At 39.8% G+C, this 19,496-nt stretch overlaps 1 protein-coding gene across 4 annotated transcripts in view; it reads right to left on the bottom strand.

Annotated features, from left to right (window-relative positions):
• GRIA4 (glutamate ionotropic receptor AMPA type subunit 4) overlaps positions 1–19,496 on the bottom strand; it is a 396,844-nt gene that overhangs the window by 88,842 nt on the left and 288,506 nt on the right. For all 4 annotated transcript variants that reach the window (XM_047879444.1, XM_047879447.1, XM_047879445.1 and 1 more), the window contains one exon: positions 3,275–3,328. In XM_047879444.1, coding sequence (XP_047735400.1) covers positions 3,275–3,328 — 54 coding nt within the window. The remainder of the gene's footprint in view (positions 1–3,274; positions 3,329–19,496) is intronic.

Below are 19,496 nucleotides of genomic sequence, written 5' to 3'. Positions count from 1 at the left end.
ATATTTCCTCATTTCCTCATTTTTACTGATTCCCTGTGCTGGTTGGTTTCTGCACATTAAATAAGACAGACACATCTTCCAGTCTTGGCACACTGGTCACATATAGGAGATGAGCCTCATCAAATGGGCCTGGACTAAATTGTTGGTTGTCTCTTAAACCTATGTGATTGCTTAAACAGCTTCTTCTTTTTTTTTTTTTTTTAAGTGGATCTTAGTAGTTGACAGGCCTGCCAATGTTCCAAAGGAAGGAATCACAGTCAGCACCTAGATGCAGGCTGAATGGAAGTTTGACTCTCAGGTAGCAGCCTGTGAAATATACAGTCAAACCCACTTTTAGGGAAAAACTAGGAAACGTGCACCTTGCCAGCTGCCTCTACATTGAGCCCTGGGGGGATGGCGTGGGTTAGTACTTTTACACATACCTGTTAAGAAATGCCTCATTGCTTGCTACAGTACTGTGGGATTTGTGAATATAAGCTCTGTTGCCTATCAGGTCCAGTCATCCCTTGGGTAGGTCACCAGGCACGTGTACAATATTCTAGAGACAGGTTGATGTCCTGGTTTTATAGGAGGAGTGAGCCAGAAGGAGAAGGTGACAGAAATGTCCACCAGCTCCCCTGGGCTCCATGAAGAATCATAGCCAGTTCTTTGATGCACGCAGCTGGACCCTTACATATGGACACTGAGGCAGCAGACTGTGAAGTAGATAGTCAACTGCCTTTCAGGGAAAGAGTGGAGATGAGCATTTTTGCTTGCTCCCTCTGTGCTAATAGGGTCTGTGGGGATAGTTACATTGAATGCTCACGAGCCCATTAAGAATATGGCTTCTTTGTTTTCTATAGTCCTGTGGGTCTCATGGACATATAACCATTGGCTTTCAGAACTAGGTGTTTTGGGGCCTGTCTCTTGACAGCCTTAAAAGCTGGGGTGCTAAATGTATGGTCCAAATCCTCACTGCTCACGGAGAAGCTGGGAGTCGGGGATTCCCTCCTGATTGTATGGCACTGTGCTGGGGTAGTTTTTACGGAAAGAGTGGTCTCAGCCTTTCCTATCCATTTCAGTGTGTGTAGTTTCTTAGATGCTTGGATTTCTCTCAGGGCGATGACTCTGTGTGTGTCTGGGGGTGGAGGGAAGTTCAGGAGCTTCCTACCCCACCATCGAGGTCCCTCCAACTAAATAGTCCCGATGAATTGGTTAAATACCAGTCCCTGATTAGTTGCAAATTGTAAGTGGAAGTTATAAATGGAATTATTCTCTTAACTTTACTCTCAGAATGTGTGTTGCTAGTGTACAGAAATACACACATATATATTTTTTTTAATACTGACCTTCTATCCGGAAACCCTGCTGAAACTCTTTATCAGTTTTCAGTTTTTTAGTTAGATTCCTTAGGATTTTACATTCACAAAATCTCCTTTTCTTCTTAATCTGAATGCCATTTATTTCTTCTTCTTGCCTAGTATCCCTTGCTAGAAGCTTGAGGACCATGTTCAACAGAAATGATGAGGGACCATTCTTGTCTGCTCCTGATTTTAGGGGGAAATCATTCAGTCTTTCAACATTAAGTATATTAATATAATCTTTCTTTTGATAATGGATTTACTTCACATTTGGGAATCCTATGCAGTAGTTTTCAGGAAACAGCCCGTGACTGGCCCAATGAAACAAAAAACATTCTGGTTTTGGAAGTCACAGCTATTTAGAGATAAATGAATTAAGTCAATAGAAACCATAATTAATAAATATATTGTAATTTAGATCTGCACAAGTTACTGAATAATCATGTATTACAATGATATCAAATACATATGGTAAGGGCTTTGTTATTTTTAGTGAGAGTGATGATCTATGCCCTAATTCAGGCAAATATTTTTTCCTACTTCATATGCTGTAATGACACACATAACTTAAATATGCTGTCATCTCCTAGGGCTGTTTAAGAAAGGCTGTGATAGCCATTAGGATGTTATAACCATTCTTTCCATTTTGTACTGGTTTGTTTGTCAATGTCAGCAATTCATTTCTGGTATGACAGTCTATAATACATTGACTTTTTTTTTCTTCTTTAATTCCACTGTTTGGAAAGAAGAGATGTCAAAACGCTCCACTTGCTAGAATCACCTTGTACAATGTCACTGTGAGTGTACACATTCCATAAACATAAGAGTTTTTTCTCTTATAGTGACTAATATGAGAATATATTAGCTTTAAGAATTATACTATTATAAAATATATTAAAACATCCAGACTATGGACCTACTAAAAGCAATGGAAAAGACAAGTCAAAATTTCTCAGTGTTTTCATGATAATCCATGAAGTAACAAAATTATACTTTATTAATAAAAACAAGGAAATAGGAGTTTACAGTCTATTGTTGTATTTTACTATATCTATTCCATAGTGAAATCCAGTTCACTAAAGACTGAAAATTCCTGTCTCAAAGTGTGATGGTCCACTCACTACATGACAAGAATGGATAAATCTGAAATCTCTATTGTAGCCTTTGGCTCTTCTGTTGTAAGCAAAATATCTTCACCAAAGAAATATATGGTGGAAAAGAGAAAAAGGAGAAAAAATTCTTAACTTTTCTAAAATAAACCACTTTTGAGAGCAAGCCCTTGGGGCAGATGGCACTCTAATAAAGCAAGGAGAATGGCCCTCCACATAGTTCGCTTTCCTTCTTCACCGCAGTTAACAAGAAATACTTGGTAAGCCTTGCCAAGAAATCTAAAAGGACTTGCCTTAGGCCTTTTAGGATTTTATACTAATGTATGTATCTTGTTCGATAACCTTCTACATATATGAAAAACTGACATAATTAAAAAAAATATGGATCACTCCCAATCAAAAGACTTCCTTATATAATAGTCATTTCAATCTTGCTTTTTCTTAAAATCAGAGGACAGGGGTCATCAGTTTGATGATCCTTGTGATAGGCCAAGTAATGGAAATCTGGATCCATAGGTACATTTACCATTTATACAGAGGAAAGACCATTATTTGATTTGCCAAGTGATATCACAGTAAAGCAAACATTATCATTACTTTTAAGGTTGCTTTGGCAGATGTCAAGCTAGTCTGTACCAAAATATATTGAATTGCACATTATGAATACAATGACCACTGCAATAAAAATATTATCCTAAGTGTTACCAACAGATTAGTAAGTAAAGTAGTTTATTCATTTACTGAAGTGTTATTGTAAAGCACAGTTAAAATAATCTGTAATGCTTGAGCAATTCTTATGAAAAACAGAAAATAAACAGTTCTTACCAAGTTTGCAATGATGTAGTGGTAACCCTTAACATGCTTCCCAACACTCACAATCTGCAAAGATAGAAGGAAATAAGAGAAAACCTGTTTAACTTCACTGAATGATATTTTTAAAAACAGAATTTTAACTATTGTAGCATAATTCCATGTGGAAACATGAAGAAAAAATGTTACAGTTTTCGTTATAATAGAAGAAATGCACAAGCCACCTTAAAAATTAAGTGATTAAAGTAAAAAAGAAAACCCTCTAATATCAATCGTGCTGTATAAATGACTCTTCATTCACTATACCTTGTTCTTGTTCAGAAAACTATGCTATGATCCCCTCAAAGAGAATGACAAGGTGATAAAACAAACTGATAGTTTATATGAATATTTCTATAATGGAATATGCACTAACATAAGAAACTTAAAATTATTCTGGTCCAAAGACTATAGTCATCCTTAATTTGTTGATAATTTATTTCTATAAATGTATAGAAATACATGTATTTCTATATGTATGATACATATTCATTCTATATGTATGAAAATGTATGATAGGCTGCTGGTGTCTTCAATTGTTAAGAATGATTTTCTATGAGTAGACTGGATTCTTGTCCTGAGCAGGAAGCAAGGTTTTTCTAAGGCACAATCTCTGTGTGTAGACACCTCTGATACTATAGAATACTTAGTTAATTCCCCCCTGCATATGGATAGACTATTATTTTATTATAATAAAAAGACTAAAGACAAAACATCAAGAGACTTTTTCTCTCTGCTAGATTCATTTTTTCCCCCTAAGAATGTTTTCAGAAATGTTTTGAAAATTAGAAACTCAGAAATTTCTAATGCAGGAATAAAGTTGCATTAGAAATTACAACTCTTAGGGGCGCCTGGGTGGCTCAGTCGGTTGAGCGTCTGACTTCAGCTCAGGTCATGGTCTCCCGGTTCATGAGTTCCAGCCCCGCGCTGGGCTCTGTGCTAACAAACAGCTCAGAGCCTGGAACCTGCTTCAGATTCCGCGTCTCCCTCTCTCTCTCCCCCTTCCCTACTCATGCTCTGCCTCTCTCTGTGTCTCAAAAATAAATAAATGTTAAAAAAAAATAATAAAAAAAAGAAATTACAACTCTTATTTTCTATAAAACTGAAAATTCCTTCAATGAGAGAAAATCTAATGACAATTACTGATGGGCAGCTTTGGAATCTCACTGGCTCCCCGAAGGTGATAACACAACACATGATTTTCATGTACTTTCATCATGAAAGGAAAAATTAAGTTGCTTTTAGCATTTTAACATCCTCTAACAGTAGTTCTTTGTAAATTGGTGACTTGTGTATAAAATAAAGGAAAACCCTTTTGAAACAGAAAACAGAGTTTTGCACACACAGCTATTGGTGAAATGGTGTCTCTGCTCATGCAATCTTTCCTTTTTGGTTACAGCCAAGACCTCCTCTTTGTTTTTATGGTTCTGCAGTTTCACTACAAGGCAGTTTGGAAATTTTACTTTGAAATATTTGTTCATATTGTTCAGGATATGTCGTGCATTCTAAGTACAAGGATTTCCCTTCAAGAATTCTGGGAGATTCTCTACCAATAACCCTTCACACATCTGTGTGTTCTGACAAATACTGCAGTGTTGATGTCACTGATTCCCAGATCTCAGAAGGTGGAATAAATTCAAACTTAAACGACAATCTACCTCAAGAAGGTTGCGATGACCAATTCTCACAGAAGGTGTCTCCCTCACCGCGCTGAGCCCAGGCCAAGGCAGAAAACACTCAGCTGACTCCTTGTACAGGAAGCAGATTTTTTTCTGCTCCTCTCTTTGACTGGGTTGTCACTCTTCTAGAACGTGGCTTTAAATGGGATCTGAGGTCTAACTTACTGCCTTGGCTGAGCCCAAAGTCCCTGTTCTCGGGTGAGCATGAAACCCGCAGTCAGTCAGGCTGCCCAATCTGGGTGCTGCCCAACTTCCCTGGGTGCAAGTTTCTTTCACTCTTGGCTCCTGGAGACTTCACTCTCCAGGAAGCTCAACTACACATTTGAATGTTTTACAAGTAGTTTTTATACTGCCCCATTTATCCGGTCCCCAGTTTATCTAAAACTGAACACCCCTTGACAGTCTCACCACAGAAATGAGAACAAGCAATACAGAGACGGGATGATAAGGAAAGTTCAGTAAAGAAACCGCTTAATTAGTCACCATATTGGGTAACCCAAACCCGAGTGATTTGGGGGGGGGGGGCTGGGCAGGCAGGAGCCCTCTTTTTCTCCGGAATCTCAGGTACAACTTGTACAAAAGACAATGATCTAGGGACACTTGACAGCTGGTACTGGCAGGAAACTGCAGAGTCGATGATCCAGTCGGCCAGCACTTCCTGCTATGTGACCTCAGCAGGGATTGCTGCCACAAAACAATTCATTATTAATCTCTTGCTGACTCACTGGAACTTTCTCTGGCTTGACTGGGTAAGCCGTTTTGCACTCTCTTTAAGCCCCCCTGCTCATGCTGCCTCCTCTCTCTCAGTGCTCTCGGCTTGGGGTTTCTCTGTGGCTGCAGTCAGTAACCTGTGGTTTCCCCTAGAATCATTTTCAAGAGTTAACACTTGCACATGTGAAAAAGCTGTGGAAATTCTGCACTAGGTGTCTCTGCGAGGAAATTACTGTCAGTTCTAGACTGCCTAGCAAAGAGCTGTCATAAATTAAAGCTTATGTAATGCGTTTTCGAGGGATGAGGACTTTTAGAAACCACAAACAATTGAAAGTGACAAAAATCCCGGCAGAAGAGGCCTTGCAGGGCGTGATACGCCTCAACGTTCTGGGAACCAGGGGCCTCAGGGAGCAGTGATCTGAGGATTTATTTCCCTGGCTGGGGACGCTACAGAGAATGCCATTTTTGCTGAGCCAGATCCTGGCTGGGGTAAAACGAATGTGAGAGCCTCACTGCCTTTGAACACTCACCACCCTGACTGGGGGTGGCCAGGGGTTAATAACGGCCAGATCTCGGTCCCTCTGCCAAGCATCCAACACTAGATGGAAGTTTCTTTGTGAAAACAAATCCAATTTATACTCCATTACTCCGTAGTCAAGGGCCCTGCACCTAGGGTGTCATTTGCTTAGGTTTTTCCATTGTTTTTATGGTTGTGTAAAACCAACAGTCTCACGGATATGGTTCTCCACGGCTGTCGTCATCTCAACCAAAGTGTTGTATAAAAACAAAACAAAATAAAAAATCTGAGTGGCTGGACTCTGGATGCAGACCACACCTGTGTCTTGCTATTTCTGACATTATTCTTTATAAAGAAGGAAAATAAACAGTGGGAGGTGAAAGATATTAATATCTAACAGCACAACACACAGTGTGTTTGGCCCACTTGTTATGGGAAAGCCATGTCTACAACAAAGACTTCGCTGCAGCAATTAATTATGGCCTTTCATAAAGACAGAAAGGTGTAGGAGTAGAGACTCCATCTCTGTTATCTTCTTAAAAGACACAGAGGATGATAAATGGACAAAGAATAATGATCAAGTGTCTGTTCAGAGTTCTAAAGAGTGAGTTAGGGAGAATGTACAAGTTACACTGATTGTACACTTTCAGAAGAACCCATCTTTACAAGAATAAAATGCTTCAGAAAAGGCACTAAATGCTTTCTTTGATTACTTTCTCTTGGTTGTTTTTTAGGAAACAGTTGCTGAGAAATATCTATGTTGCTGGTCAAAAGATTCAGTTCTAAAGTCAGGCCTATGCATATTTAATAAGGTAAATGCCAGATGCACTCACCAAACTGTTCTATTAACAAATTATGGCATAATCTTTATGACTGTAACTTCTAAGTCTTTATTCATTTATTAAAATTAGGGAAGGATGAACCCAGGATACTTTTCACCTCAATCCCACCTTTATTTTTTTCTAATTTTTAAAATGTTGATTGACTGATTTTTTTTTTTTTTTTTTTTGAGAGAGAGAGAGAGCTGGGGAGGGGCAGAGAGAGAGGGAGACACAGAATCCAAAGAAAGCTCCAGGCTCTGAGCTGTCAGCACTGAGCCCAACGTCAGGCTCGAACTCATGAATCATGAGATTGTGACCTGAGCTGCAGTCGGACGCTTAACCGACTGAGCCACCCAGGAGCCCTGACCCCACCTTTAAATAAATTTAGTTCAATAAATGTGTCCTATGTATAAGTTTAGGGTAAGGAGATTCAAGGCTTAAAAAGATAAGTCGGTGCTGCAGTTATAAGAGTGTTTAATTTCTCTCCTAAGATGATAAGCCTCAAACAGAAATGACTGAAATACCGAGTAAAGGGTGTGCCATGGATTTGAAGGAGAAGCGGGATCATTTTGTAGGGAGAACAAGGTAATTTTAAAGACAGAATAGATGTTAAATAAATACTGATTGAGTGGATGAATAAAGAAGTTAGCGTATAAATGCCACAAACACTAGTATATGAAGATCAATTTGAAACTTGTAAATGGTGGGAGTTTGGCCTTTAACCCACCATACAATTTTACGTGAATCCTTTCTGTGTCAATGGTTTATAAAGCATTCAGGGGTCTCTCTAGATACGAGGTGCTGTGTATTACCTCCCACTGTTATTACGAAGCCACGATCACTGTAGTGAACACTATCTTCAAGCTAGAGCCCGGCAATGGCACACCCGATTTCTCCTTTTACTCCGATTTAATAGGCAGCTAGAAATTCCTCTCCCAGCCGTTATCACGTTCCAGAAAATTCCATGACAGTGGCCAACCAGTACAGCCTAGCTGGTGGTGTGGGGGACACGATGCCTCGTCAATGGTGGAGACTTACTATAACGAGGGCAGTCACTCACTAGTCCTTTGTCTCTGTAGAAAGCCCAACCCCCCAGATGCCTCCTGAATGTCGACTTTCAGGGTGCTTCAAAATACCTTATTATAGAGAGAAACAAAAGCTTTCCCTTGTTTTGTCTGATTAGCTAGTTTACCTCAGTTTCACCAAAGGAAAAACGTAAGGCAAAGGATTTCTGCAAACACACTGCAGAGTTCAATTACAACCATGTAAGAGAACAACAGGACCTTTACTTCTGGGGATGAGATTCACAGTCAGTGAGGGGAACATGAAGAACCCCAGAACAAAAGGAACTAAGGCTATTTGTGTGAGAAGAGATTTAGGGAGAGGACAGAGAATGAGAGCTCTCATCAGTACATGCACACACACACACACACACACACACACACACACAACTGTATTTTTTCCTTCCACACTTGAAGATGTTAGAAATTACAGAAGTTTCTAATTAGGACGCACTCATTTTTCGGAAGCTCCGAACAGTGGCTGACTGCCTTCCAGTAAAAGATGTCAGGGGAGAGTCTTTCTCAGGCTTAAAGTCATGTGTTTGCATGGCCAGTGAGGGTCACAGACACTACTGATGGCCCACTAATGCTTTTCCTCTTAGCACTTCAGTGCATACTGCTATAACTGCCAGCACCTGAATTTCCTGGACGTTGGGATCTTCTCTGATCCCTGGAGCCCACTTTGCTCATGGTGGGGCGGGCTAGCAGGCCAGGCAAGAGGTGCCAGGGAATTAATGCCCTCCTCCCCAGCAGCCCCCATACAGAGACGGACGGGAGCTGGTGCAGAAGTATTCCAACACCCATGCCAGAGAGAGGAGTCTGACATGTGTGTTCTATTTACACTAATTTCAAATGACATTTACAATAATCCTCTAGTAATTTACATTAATATCAAATGAGATTAAGCCTTGGTCACCCACATGGTAATTTTCTAGATAAACGCGCCTTTATTGATTGCATTTCTCCACTGCACTTGCAGTGTGTTCTTCAACTCCCAAACCTACTGATTACACACAAATCCTGTCTTAAGATCTGCTTCAGGGGAAACCAAACTAAGTCTCCAAATTAAAAAAAAATTACCAATGTGACAGTGACATTGTTAAGGGTAAAAAGATACTTTTGTTGGGTAACTGTCCCAAGCTTTCATCTCTGTAGCATAACACATGTACGTTATATTCTGAGTTCCTAATCTCTGAGTATAGTCAAGGACTCAAGTTGCATGAAATACCATGATTTTATTTGGATATCTAAATTTGGATATCTAAAAAAAAAACAAGAAAAAAAAGGTTTATTTTGATATAGAGAAATAGGGATGAATCAGTATCTTTAATAAATTCTTTTCATTCCTGATACATGATTTTTCCCTTTGTCCTATCTTATATACTTTAAGGACATCCATACTTCGTACTGGTTGGCTATTGGTTTTTTCTTTGAATGTATTCCAGATGTTAAAAAAACCCCTTCAGTGTCATCCTTCCAGAACAAAGATTGTAGATCACTTCTCCCCACCGAGGGCCCTCTGGGGGTAGGAACTGAATGGAGTCGTAGAACTAGGAGCGAAAACCAAGTGCTAAAACGCAGGTGTTTAGTTCTGTCTCCACACCTCACCTCAGCATGGTAACTGCCAACAGCTACAGAAAAGCACACCGTAGAATATATCCTTCTCTCTGACTGCTATGGTGGCTCCAAAATTCTACACCCACAGAGCTTGAATAATATTAGGATTCTCATCATGTTAACAATGGCCATCTCTTAGCAGAGATCCATTCTGTTTAACAGTGTTTTAATTTAGTGATTGAAAATATTTGTAGAGAGGCACAGAAGGTTCTATGGAATTTGTGATTTCGAATGTGAAACACACATAGCGGCCTGAAAGAGCCAGTGAGCACAAAGCTCTTTTTTAATTACAGAGATTATTTTTTTTTTCAACGTTTATTTATTTTTGGGACAGAGAGAGACACAGCATGAATGGGGGAGGGGCAGAGAGAGAGGGAGACACAGAATCAGAAACAGGCTCCAGGCTCTGAGCCATCAGCCCAGAGCCCGACGCGGGGCTCGAACTCACGGACCGTGAGATCGTGACCTGGCTGAAGTCGGACGCTTAACCGACTGCGCCACCCAGGCGCCCCACAGAGATTATTTTTTAAGAAGCAATATAAAAAACAATTCTGTGGGGCGCCTGGGTGGCTCCGTCGGTTAAGCATCCGGCTTCGACTCAGGTCATGATCTCACAGTCTGTGGGTTTGAGCCCCATGTTGGGCTCTGTGCTGACAGCTCAGAGCCTGGAGTCTGCTTTGGATTCTGTGTCTCCTTCTTTCTTTGGCCCTCTCCCACCTGTACTCTGTCTCTGTTTCTCAAGAATAAACAAATGTAAAAAAAAAATAATTCTTTTGAACAATTCTAATGAGCTGTAGGTGGAGGGGGGAATATTTTGCTTTCATAAACAAACACATTAAATAAATACAGTCATTAAGTGATGAAGCTGGGACGCCAGCCCAGATGTTTTGACTACAATTTCGTCTTTTTTTTTTTTTTTTTTTTTACTATACCCTGTTGCCTTCCTTAGGCCATAGCAGTCAGAAAAATGACTTATTTTTTGGCCAGTTATTATACATCTTTCCTAAGAGGAAAATAAGTAACGGACATTTATGACAGTGCCCTTCATTATCACATTAGGTAGTAGGCAAACGCCAAGGCTGTGGATGAGAAAAACCAGCTTTCTTTTAAGGAACCAAAAAAACCAATTCCTTTTCTTTAAATAATCTCCTATCTGCACATACTGCTTATTTGAATCGCATCATATATGCAAGGTTTCCCTAGTCCCATTTTGTGGCAGATTGGTACAGGGCCACACAGATGGAATGCTATCAGGTAAAACTTAACATATCTAAGTTTAGGTTTGCAAATTCTTCATATATCCATAATAAAGCTAATAGCAAAAAAGCTTCAATAACTTGCATTCAGTTTTGTTTACCTTGTACTCTATCAGGTATACATTTAAGATGACAGTTCAAGTATATAGTCTAACTTTAATGTAAGTGCAACTCAATCCAGTAGATAATTCTATTTATGTGACAACCTCAAAGTGATCATTAAAGGTTCAATTATGTACCATATAGTTTTTTTTTTCTGTGCAGTTTTAAATACATTTTATGTTGTTCTCTTTGAAAACCCCATAAACAGTAGTTTATAGAGTATATAAATCAGAATATTTTGTTTCTTGGGGTGCCTGGGTGGCTCAGTCAGTTGAGTGTCTGACTCTTGATTTCAGCTCAGGTCATGATCCCAGGGTCGTGGGATTGAGCCCCATGTTGGGTTCTTCACTGACTGTGGAGCCTGCTTGAGATTCTCTCTCTCTCCCTCTGCCCCCCCCCCCCCGCTTGCGTGACATGTCGTCACTGAATAAATATCTATTTATGGGTTATAAAGAAAACTTGAGGGGGCGGGTGGGGTTGGTGGTGATGGGAAAAAAATGTCTTCAAATGTCACAGATTGTCACATAGGTTTCAAAGGGATAGATAATTGTGAGGGGATATGTGAATTATACGTCAACTATGTTCGCACATGGCTTGCATAAGCACCCTGGAAAGGTGTTGTTTGTGGGATAGATGGCCTCTAAGATCCAGCCAACCTGAGAGCCTCTGACTGTGTGACTTTCCAGCGTAGGGAAGTGTCAATGAACCGCGGGTTCTGGGGGCTCCTGTTCGTACACCATCTTCCTACCACTCTCCCCTTGATTTCGTATTTCTTTTCCTTATCATTTTGATTTGAAATATTATCATCTGAACATTCTTCCCTCTCTCATTTTTAATTCAAACTTCCCTTATTTTCCTGGAGACGTTTTATTTTCCTGTATTTTCTAGGCAAATAAAATGTAGAGAGGTGACTGCAGGGAGGGAGAGAGAGAGAGAGAGCTAAAGAGAGAGCAAGAAATTCTGTGGCCACTCTTGCAGGGAACACCAGGTTAAATAAGGTTTGAGGCTGCCTTGCTGTAGGAATTTTTAGAGACTTTAATATGCTAATGTTCACCAAAATCCCAAGAGCCAGATAGAGTACACAGCTCTGTAGAACACTTTTAAAAGGTTGTTTAAGGACATCCTTCCTACAGCTTTACTCTCTACTCATCGCTTTCCTTAACCGTCACATACATTTCAGATTTGAGTTGCTTTAGTGGCATTTTCTTATTTCTCTTCTATGTTGATCATCTTTACCCACAATAAAAAGTCAACGGAACTATTTGAGGCATATTCAAGATATGTTCTGTCCATAATTTTTGTGTTAGTGCCTCAACTATGTAATAATGCCAGCTGGTACCTTTTTAGTCACGAGTTCTAAAATTTGCACGTTTGTAATCTATTCAACAGATGGTAAACCGTGACTAGTTAAATACAGAAGACATATGACCCCAGAGTTACTCTCTTTACTTTTATTTCAGGAGAATGCTTTCCTTATAGGGGAATTTATTAAGTTTTTTGGACTTCAGACAGCTTGGTGCTGCACTTCAGAAAGCAGCTGGTGCATAGAATCAGGTTCCTGTGAAGTGGATTCAGAGTGCAGACAGAGATGTACACAGAGACCCAATCTTCACAGACAAATACAGACTTTTCTATGTAAACTCTTTACATTTGTTCAAGTGACTAACTCTGGAATTATTAAAAAAAACCAAGCAAATGAAAGGTCATAACCAAGAGAAAAAAGGCAGGGAAAATATGTCCCTCCCTAATAAATGATATTGTTCTATTTCAGTGTCTGTATGTTGTATTTGCATGTAGGTGTGTAGGGATCTTATTCCCATGAAGACCATTATCCATAACTAACAATACTGTTTAATTTTCCAAAGGAAATTTTCCTTTTAAAACCCTAATCATTTTTTAAATGATTTTTAAATTTAAAACATTTAAACCATTTTTTAAATGGTTTTTTTAAACCCTAATCATTTGAGCTTCTCAAAATCTTAACCAAAGTAATGGTGACTATGAATCCCTGAATTAAGTGCATATTGTGGTGCTTGGCAAAGTAGACATTAATTAATACGTTTAAGAATTTCTCATTATCACTACTTGGCATTAGATATTTACTTGTTTATTGTGTGGCTCCCTCACGAGTCAGGGACTTGCGGGGGCGCCTAGGACATTGTCTGGCCTCTTATAAGCACTCAATAAATATGTGTGATATAGACGCCAAATAAATGAAGCTAACTACTGGTATACATGAGACATAAAAAATAAAGACGAAGCACCATTGCTCGCTTGATCACCAATCTGTTCCCCTTTCAGTCCATTCTCTATGCTGTCATGAGAATTATCATTCTAAACCACAGATCGATCAGATCACATCTAAAAACACCCAGTGACATTTAAAGGCTATGCGGAATAGAAGACTACTTAACAGAGACTGTGAAGCCCTTTGGAACCTGTCTTCAATTTGCCATGAGCGTCTTCTCATTTCCCCTGCACCTGATGTTCCAACCACACGTACTTACTTCCAGCCACCCGCACACCCCCCCCCCCCCACCAAATGGCTCCATCCCAGGGCTCTTCTTTCCCTCTGCCATCTGCCAAGGCCCTTTCCCACCGCTTCTTCCTGGGGAGTTCTGACTCATCTTTCAGCCATTTGCTTTAGTCTTTATTACACCTTTCCACACTGTGCTATATTATTTGCTTGTGTTCTTGTTTTCCTTTACATTTGAAATTCCTTTAAGGAATGAACCACAACTGATTTAATTTTATACACAGTGCTTAGAAATGGATAGGTATGGAATAAATATTTGTTGAATAACCGAGCGAATGGGTGAATGTTATGTTCATGATTAAGAAAGGAAAATGATAGGGTACAGTGGGCAGAGACCAGAAAATTAGTTTCTTTCATGTTATGGGCAAGATACTTATATTGTTATGTCATTATACTGGATTAAAATACTTGACCTTCAAATTTACATATGATAACAACCAGCAAAAATAACCATAATATTATTACAAGAATAGAACTAAAAAAAATTTTTTTTTCTGGGGCACCTCGGCGGCTATGTCAGTTAAGCGTCCGACAGGCTCAGGTCTGATCTCATGGTCTGTGGTTTTGAGCCTTGCGTTGGGCTCTGTGTTGACAGCTCAGAACCTGGAGCCTGCTTCGGATTCTGTGCCTCCCTTTCTCTCTGCCTCTCCCCTGCTGGTGCTCTATCTCTCTCTCAAAAAAACATAAATAAATAAACATTAAAATAAATTAAAAAACGTTTTTTTTTCCAGTATAGATTCTGTGGTTATAAAGGAAAAGACATAAGACAATATTCAGACAACTGAGGCCTGGACTTGGAAGAACATAAAATCTCTTGGTATATGTGACACTGGGGGTGGGGAACTTAAAAAAAAAAAAGAAAAGAAAATTCCCTGTGTATAATCTTGATCTTCCTTCCATTTACCAGTGATCATGTGGACCATCTTCTTCTTCTTTTTTTTTGTAACAATGACACCATTTTAACTTCCTTCCACGATCTGATCTTAATATATTTTTTAAAGTTTATTTATTTATTTTGAGAGATAGACAGTGCGGGGGAAGGACAGAGAAGAGAGTGAGAGAGAGAAAATCCCGATGTGGGACTTGAATTCGCGAACGGTGACATCATGATCTGAGCCAAAATTAAGAGATGCTTAACCAACTGAGCTGCCCAGGAGCCCCCATCATCTGATCTTAAACTTGGCACCAGTTGTACGCAAGGGCAGAGAAAATCTAGGTGATCAGTAGGGAAGATGTGTGCAACGTAAGGGGAGGATTAAGCATGAATCTGTCCTGTTACCTTTCTAACGAAATCACTGATTAAAAGATGCGTCACTTCACGTACTGGCAGGTAGTGCACTCTATTACTCAACTGTCTGATAGGAACACTGGAGGTTTTATACAGTGTGGTTATACTGACGTTTACAAGACTCCGAAAAGTGTCCTCAAAGGTCATATTGGGTGCTTTGCTTCCTTTTTGTCAATCTCACTGCCTTTTAAGCATTTGGAGAGTGGATGCAGAATTCTGATGGAATAAATTACATAGTTATCCTCTGTCTCCCATTTAATGAGGAATATTACTTGCCTTTCTCTAAATCATAGTAGACAAGTCTATGCAGCAGCTTTCTATTCAAGGCTGGAAACACTAGCTTATTTCTCTAAAATGATCAGATTTTCTTTTATCTTTTTGAAAAGAAACTGAGCTTTTGAATGTTTGTGTCAACAACAATAACAGAAACTATTTTAAGAGGTATTCTTGAAGCAGCAACTAAAACAATTTTAGTTGAACACAATCAATGCCTAGAATTCACAATTCTTCCAAGATACAAGTACTAGCATTCTGCCAACCAGTTTCCTTCCTCCTCAAAAAACATACATCCTTTGCTTTCTTTACTTTTCCTTTTATATTAATTTTTTTTTTTTACTTTGTAAGGAAATGAGGAATATCCACAACCATGGTAACGGTTGCTAGGAGACAATTAGAGACCCCTTTCTCACTCCCACCAAGTTCCATTTGCACTAGTCTGACTGATATCTATAAAGGTGTTTTTTTCCCCTGTTTTCTATGAAAACAACATACCCAGTGCATTAGAATGGGATTTACCCATTCAAATCAATTCAGCTAAAACGTAAGATTAAAGAAGTGAAAATTCACCTTTAAGAAAAAAAAAAACACCAAAAAACCATAACCTCACGTCTTTTAAGTTTCTCCTCACTTTGCTGCGGTTCCTGACGGATATGCAGAAGCAGCTTTACAATGGAGCCAAGCAGCAGGCCCTGCCAAGGGCCCGCAGTGCAGGAAGCTGCTGATACGATTTCTTTGCTGTAGTAATTTCTTTGAGTGCCTGATTTGCTCCCATTCCATCTCACTCATTGTTGCTCTAATATATGGAAATGAAACACTTGTGCTTTTTCAGCCAGTACGAGCACCAGAAAACCCGGATTTCCCATCATCTTCGGCGGGCGAGACATATTGGACAAGAAAGCTTCCAAGGTAATTGAGGGCTGACCTCCAGAAACTTCAAGGACTGGTGAGTGCTCTTCCTTCAAACACGGGAGAGAGATACCTCCTGCCTGTGTCTTCAAACGAAGCTCATTCAGACTTTCAGTTATTGGACAATTATTTTGCTCCCTTTTCCTGTCACTGGGGATATATTGGCAAATGCTAATTACAGACTCTGCTCTGATGGAATTAAGATTTCGACAACAAAGACAGACAGCTGAACTAGGACAGCGCAAGGAATCCGCATTCCTGCTGCCTCGAGTCTTGTCAGCACCATCTTGGGTTACCTGTTCCACTCCAATTTCTATGTTTGCCGCCTGCCCAATTTTTACCACGTAGAATGGGTCTCCGCCTCCTGGGCTTTCCCAGAACTCCTTGCCTTCCTGCCTTGTTTCCATCTGGAATATCCTTACCCCTCCTTGGTTCCTGGAGAACTACAATGCATTTTGAATTTAAAAGTCTGTTTTCCCCCGGGAAGCACTTCTGACTGTCTCCATTCTACTGGGTCAGCACATTTGCTGGGGTCCTGATACACGTTGCAGTATTTCTGATTCTGAACCATCACATGGTCTGGTCATTATGCATTTTTGTTTCTGAGTTCCCAGCTTGAGAGTATGCCTTCCTGGTTTAGGGACCATGTTTTGCTCATCTTTGTTCAGCCCCGCAGGGCCTGGAAGGATGTTGGGAACATAGATGTTGAATGCATGCATTCGGAATCAAGTGCAGGACCCTCCTGTCTCTACTGCTGTCTCCTGTCTCCTGTCACCTCCTGTCTCTACTGCTCATTCCTACTGTCGGGATGCATGCTGCTTAGTCCTTCCACAGATGGTTCCAATAATCAAAGCCATCATCCCCAGTGATGAGGCCTCTTCTGGAGTGACTACTCACGACTGAAGCTAGTGTTCCTTGTCTCCATGCTTGTTTTTTGTCTCCTCTGTCTCTTATACTTCTGTTTTTGACGATTTTTTTTTGTCTTGATGTGGAAAAAAAATGACCCCATGGGTATTAGTCAGTAAATAAAATGCTCCTTCCTTTCTACATAATGATTCGACTAGTTATGGCACACGGAGGCAGGCTCTTTAAGCCGCTGGCTCTTGTTGATGCTTTATTCAAGTCAGAGATGTTTTTGGAAGTGGAGGTGGGTAGAGTTCTAGATTTAGTGCAGTTCTTTATGTTAGAGACATCTGAAAACTTATAAAGGCAGATTATAGATGAGCAGATGCTATCTGTTCCGACACATTTGGCAGTTTGCCAAAAATCCTGTCTGGGCCCTGATCTTATCACTGGGCGATGCTGGACGAAGAGGCAGCCTTGGCCTTAGGACACACTGCTGAGGCCCTGTGCACTTTCCATCACTTAGGTACAAATGGCCACATTGCTGTTTGTGAGAAATTTGCCTCTTTCCAATTGGTCGTGCCCTGAAGCAGGATTACTGCCTTCCTCTGGTGACGCAAGAAGCCCCTGAGAGGTCAGGCATGGCTTTTAGGCTTTCCTGATTAGTTTGCAAACAGTATGGGAAGGTCACTGGCTTTGCCAACTGTCTGAGTGTCACGTTGTGTCTAATGAGAACCTGAATTCCCCTTTTCTGTAGTGAAAGGGGAAACAGTGCAGAAAGGGGCACCAATTATGTTCGAGGTAGGAGACAAAGTGGCAGTTTGAGATACTCATGAGCCAATTTCTCTATTCCCTTGTCAAACAACTATTTCATAATGTAAGGTCAGTCCTTGACATCTTCTCCTGAGAAATACTTGGTGAGCCTCCTTAAATACATCCATCATGTGCCCTAAAGGCAGCTGGCTCTTGTTCCCTACCAGACGCCTCTGACATCATCACGTATTGGATAAGAATGGGCACTCATCCCCAGATCGCCGAGATGTTATGAGATCCTTGATCATTTTCTACGTGCTCTATTTCTAAAGGAAAGAAGGCATTTTCATAGGATTTTAGCCAATGCTTTTGGTTTAAATCTTAGTTAACCAGAGAAGAGTTGCTAACTAGAACAGAAAAGAGAAATACATCTGTTACCTCATCACTTAATCTTCAGCACACAGAGTCTAGTGTCTCACCCAATGGGGGCACTTGATAAATATTGGTACGATGAATGAATGTACAGAAAGGGCCAACTGACCAAGGTTTTACTTTATACTCCTTTTCAAGGTGTATCCCGTGTGTAAAATTATATTGTTTCAGGATCAAATGCAATTATCAGTCTTTATCAGAAATAGCATTCGTGAATTTTAGAGTGAGCAAAATTTTCTAACATCACCTCAGTCTAATGTTCTTTATTCAGAGTAAGGAGAAGTAGAATCACGGGCATTAAATTATTTCATTTACTTTTTTTTTTTCTGTTACTTATTTATTTATTCTTGAGAGGGAGAGAGAGAGTGAGTGAGTGTCAGTCCCAAGCAGGCTCCATGCCCAGCGCGGATTCTGACATGGGCTTGATCTTATGACCCTGGGATCATGACTTGAGCCAAAATCAACAGTTGGACACTCAACTGACTGAGCCACCCAGGTGTCCCTCTGTTTACTTTTTAAAAATAAATAATTGCACATTTCTTAAAAAGTGAAAATATTCATCTTTTTTGGAAACATAATTTTGGGGATATAGGTTGAATGAGCAAAGAAAGAGGTAGCAGAGAGTACAAACCACCTGTGGCCCTATGTAATGACTGTATCCAGAGGATGAGTTGGGTGTAATGAGAGAAGGGTTTCACTGACCACAGGAACATGGGAATTTAGCTGCGTGACCCTTGTTATTTTTCATGGTGGAGTAAAACGTGTGAGCAACATTAGCCTTAAGTGCTATTCTGCTCAAATAATTTTTGATGCCAGAAAGACAGTTAAGATCAAGTTTGTTGCTGCTTTTCTGCTACTGGGCTAAGCATATGTATCAGTCTGGTAGTCGATATTCAGTTGATAAGGTCTTAGAGTCCCTAAGGACTCTTTGTAAGTAATCAAGCTCAGGATTCAAAATTAATGGATATGTGTGAAAATAAAATAATATATAAAAAGGTTTCCAATATAAAGCACTGATTTTGATATGAAAGCAATTCATTGGATTCCAGCTATATTATTTTTAGCTATTCTATAAAATAATTGTCAGAGGAAGAAAATTATGTAAGGTGAATAATGCTAGTGCCCAATATGTTATATTAAAGTAAAAATTGACAGCTTTAATAATTGATCACAAATTTAACAAATACTCATAGAGTAGTTTCGGTTTTTGTCTTTTTTTTTCAGAGTTATTTTCAGCAGATGAGTGGACCAAATTGCCCACTGGATTTAGAAGGCCAAAATGCAACTTGTTTTATTACAGCCTTGTGCAAACAATGACAATAAATCTAGCTTTGTAGTTTTGTTACATTTCTATTACCTTAAAACTCAGTGGGTAATATTTATATAAATTCTTCCTT

Source organism: Prionailurus viverrinus, chromosome D1 (assembly GCF_022837055.1).
Source record: "Prionailurus viverrinus isolate Anna chromosome D1, UM_Priviv_1.0, whole genome shotgun sequence".
In the NCBI taxonomy this organism is placed as follows: Eukaryota; Metazoa; Chordata; class Mammalia; order Carnivora; family Felidae; genus Prionailurus; species Prionailurus viverrinus.
The sequence above is the reverse complement of the archived record's forward strand: the minus strand, read 5'-3'. Positions and strand labels throughout refer to the sequence as shown.